Consider the following 2790-nt stretch of genomic DNA (forward strand, 5'->3'; position numbering starts at 1 on the left):
TATTATTCCCGTTTATTAAGGTAAAAAAACTCTAAAAATTTTGTCGATTTTAATATGAACTTTTTGGACAACAAATTATATCGATTTTTTAAAAAACTTTTTTTGATTAAAAAAAGCCATTATTAGAATAAAAACAAAGAAAACACCATAAACAATATTTTTTGTTAAAAAGTAAACTTTTTTGCCAACAGCCACAACATTTACTATATAAATGTCCAACCCTGATTAGGTACGTCGGCGAGTTAAGATAAAAGTTTAAATGAAACAAATGATTAATAAAACATTATTTTAATTGATATAATTCCCATTTTGTTTATACTTAAAAATAATTGAAATTATTATAAAATTTGTTATATAATTTGTTACACAATTTGATTGTTTTTTTTAATTAAACAAATATATAAAAAACAATCAAAAAAAGTTGGTCCACCAGCATCTCCATTTGTGGACGACTTTTGGGGTTCTGGCAACAACATTGTGCGATACTGCTGTATTGTTCTTCTTCTATTGGGGGTTTTCAGCCGATTGTTGTGAATCATAAACTCCGCGATTTTCCATTGAAATTAGAATGTGTCGTTCTGATAAGCCTCAGACCACCCAAACACTCAAACATGGTGACTCCAAATGAAAAGATATCAGCCGCCTTCTTATACTTTTCTTTGTTTAAAATTTCAGGTGCCATATACACTGGAGTTCCAATACCCTTTGTGAATGTCATGTTAGTCATCAGCATGTTGACATTTCTAGCACTTCCAAAGTCAGTCAATTTGCATTGACCTTCTCATTCAAGTCAAGTGAAATAATTAGAATGTTGTCTGGTTTGATGTTTCTGTGTAATATCCCATTTTCATATAAATACAATACACCTCTTGCTCCATCAATCATCATCTAAACTCGAATTTTCATTGGCGGAATTTGTTCACTTTTTCTGTGTTTGATCAAGTCTTGTAGACTGCCATATTGTGCAAATTCGGTGACCATACATATCTTATTTGGTATGAACACAGCGCCATAGAAGTGGACGATATACTCACTTCTAAACTTATCCAACATTGATACTTCGTTCTCAAATTCTTTGATGAGTTTGTCTGTGTCATTTGACTGTTTCATTTTCTTTATAGCAACAACATTTCCTCTGTAACTTCCTTTGTAAACAATTCCAAACGATCCTTCACCAAGTTTCTTGTCTTCTTTCAACTCGTCGTAATCTAATTTTGTCGAGTTTTCTGTTGTGATTTCAATGGCAATTGGGACAGACAAAGTCTCACTGTTTTCGATGTTCATTGTGACTATCATCATCTCGTCGTGTAATTTCAACGAACAATGCGGTGTCACAAACACCTCAAACTCGCACGCCTCGCCTTTCTTTAAAGTCACCAATTGCGGCTCGGTGCGAATTGAGTATTTGTCGCAGCCGCCACGTGTTGTCATTTGGACTTTCAAAATGCCTTTGCCTTTGTTGCCAACACAGAAAAGTTCACGAGACTCCTTTTCAACGGGAATGACTTGACTGGTGTCATTAAATGTCAGCGAATTTTTATTTGTTAAAATGTTGCCGTCTAACACACTCATTGCGATGTTTGAACGACCCATTTTAAAGACACAGATGTTCTCCATTTTCTTTGTTTCTTTGCGCTTTTGTAATACAATAATTGTAACCACTATAATACTAATGATAATAAGTACTATGATGAACACAGAGACAATTGGAATGCCAACTACAACACCATAATTTGTTGTGTGTATACAACTTAACATGTCGTCACTCAACTTGTAGTTATCATCACATTTTGAACATTTGTTGTTGGCAGACTCAACACAATTCTCGATGGCTGTGTAATGTGAACAGACACCTGACACAAGTACATTGTCTTTCACACAATCAGTGCACTCATTGATGCCATAACATTGTGTACACGTGTCTTGACACTTCACACACAAATTGTTGAGAGATAGTGTCCACTTTCACATTGCATACAACCAGCTGTTGTTTTGTTTGCACAAAAAGTCAACTCGTTTTGTGGCGAACACAATTTGGTGACATTTGATGACGTGCGATAAAATTTGTCATTGCACACAACACAGTTTCCTTCGTTTGTGCACGTCTTACATGACTCATCACAGTCAATGCACGTTGACCCATCGAATGACCGCATGTATCCCTTGCAGACTACACACCCGCGATATGTGGACATCAACACGTCACACACAGCAACAAGTTCGTTGATTTCAGTGCAAACGCCTTTGCTGTTTGCATACGAGTAATCGTCGCACTTTGTGCAGAATGTCTGATTTGAACAGTAGACACAGGGTACTCACATTTCACACGTGCGGTCTACGAGGTAATACCCACTGAAACACCTCAGACACCCCTTTGTGGTGCTCACTTCACAATGGCTGTCTGTCTGTGTGTCTTCCTTTTTTATTGTTTCTTTGGTGGTCTCATTTGGAAGTGTTTGTTGCACACACAAATATCCATCGAAATTGTAATCAGACTCGCACTCAACACATTTGGTGTTGAGCGACGAGACAACACCACAATTTGACAACGCGCCAGTCTTCTATTTACAAGCATCAACGTCTTTGTAATAGCCACTCTCACATATGACACACACTTTGTCAAATGAAGTGCAGTGAATTGATTGGGTGTCCGTGCACACGCCATCAACGTTGATGGTGTTGTTACATACAATGCAAATATCTCCATTTTGGTTATCGCAATTTGGATTGTTTTGTGAACACTTTCCTTGTGAGATGTGTTGTTTTGAATTACATATGATACAATCATTA

General features: G+C 36.6%; 1 protein-coding gene across 1 annotated transcript; it reads right to left on the minus strand.

The window, feature by feature from the left end:
• Window positions 1-888: 888 nt before the first annotated feature.
• Window positions 889-2707, minus strand: EIN_036960 (protein serine/threonine kinase, putative; the record flags this gene model as incomplete). The annotated part of the gene is made up of 3 exons (XM_004254379.1): window positions 889-1832; window positions 1940-2314; window positions 2470-2707. 3 exons carry the CDS (start codon window positions 2705-2707, stop codon window positions 889-891), a joined length of 1557 nt encoding a protein of 518 aa, XP_004254427.1.
• Window positions 2708-2790: the final 83 nt, after the last annotated feature.

The sequence above is a fragment of the Entamoeba invadens genome (assembly GCF_000330505.1).
Source record: "Entamoeba invadens IP1 unplaced genomic scaffold scaff_1105074726123, whole genome shotgun sequence".
In the NCBI taxonomy this organism is placed as follows: domain Eukaryota; phylum Evosea; order Mastigamoebida; family Endamoebidae; genus Entamoeba; species Entamoeba invadens.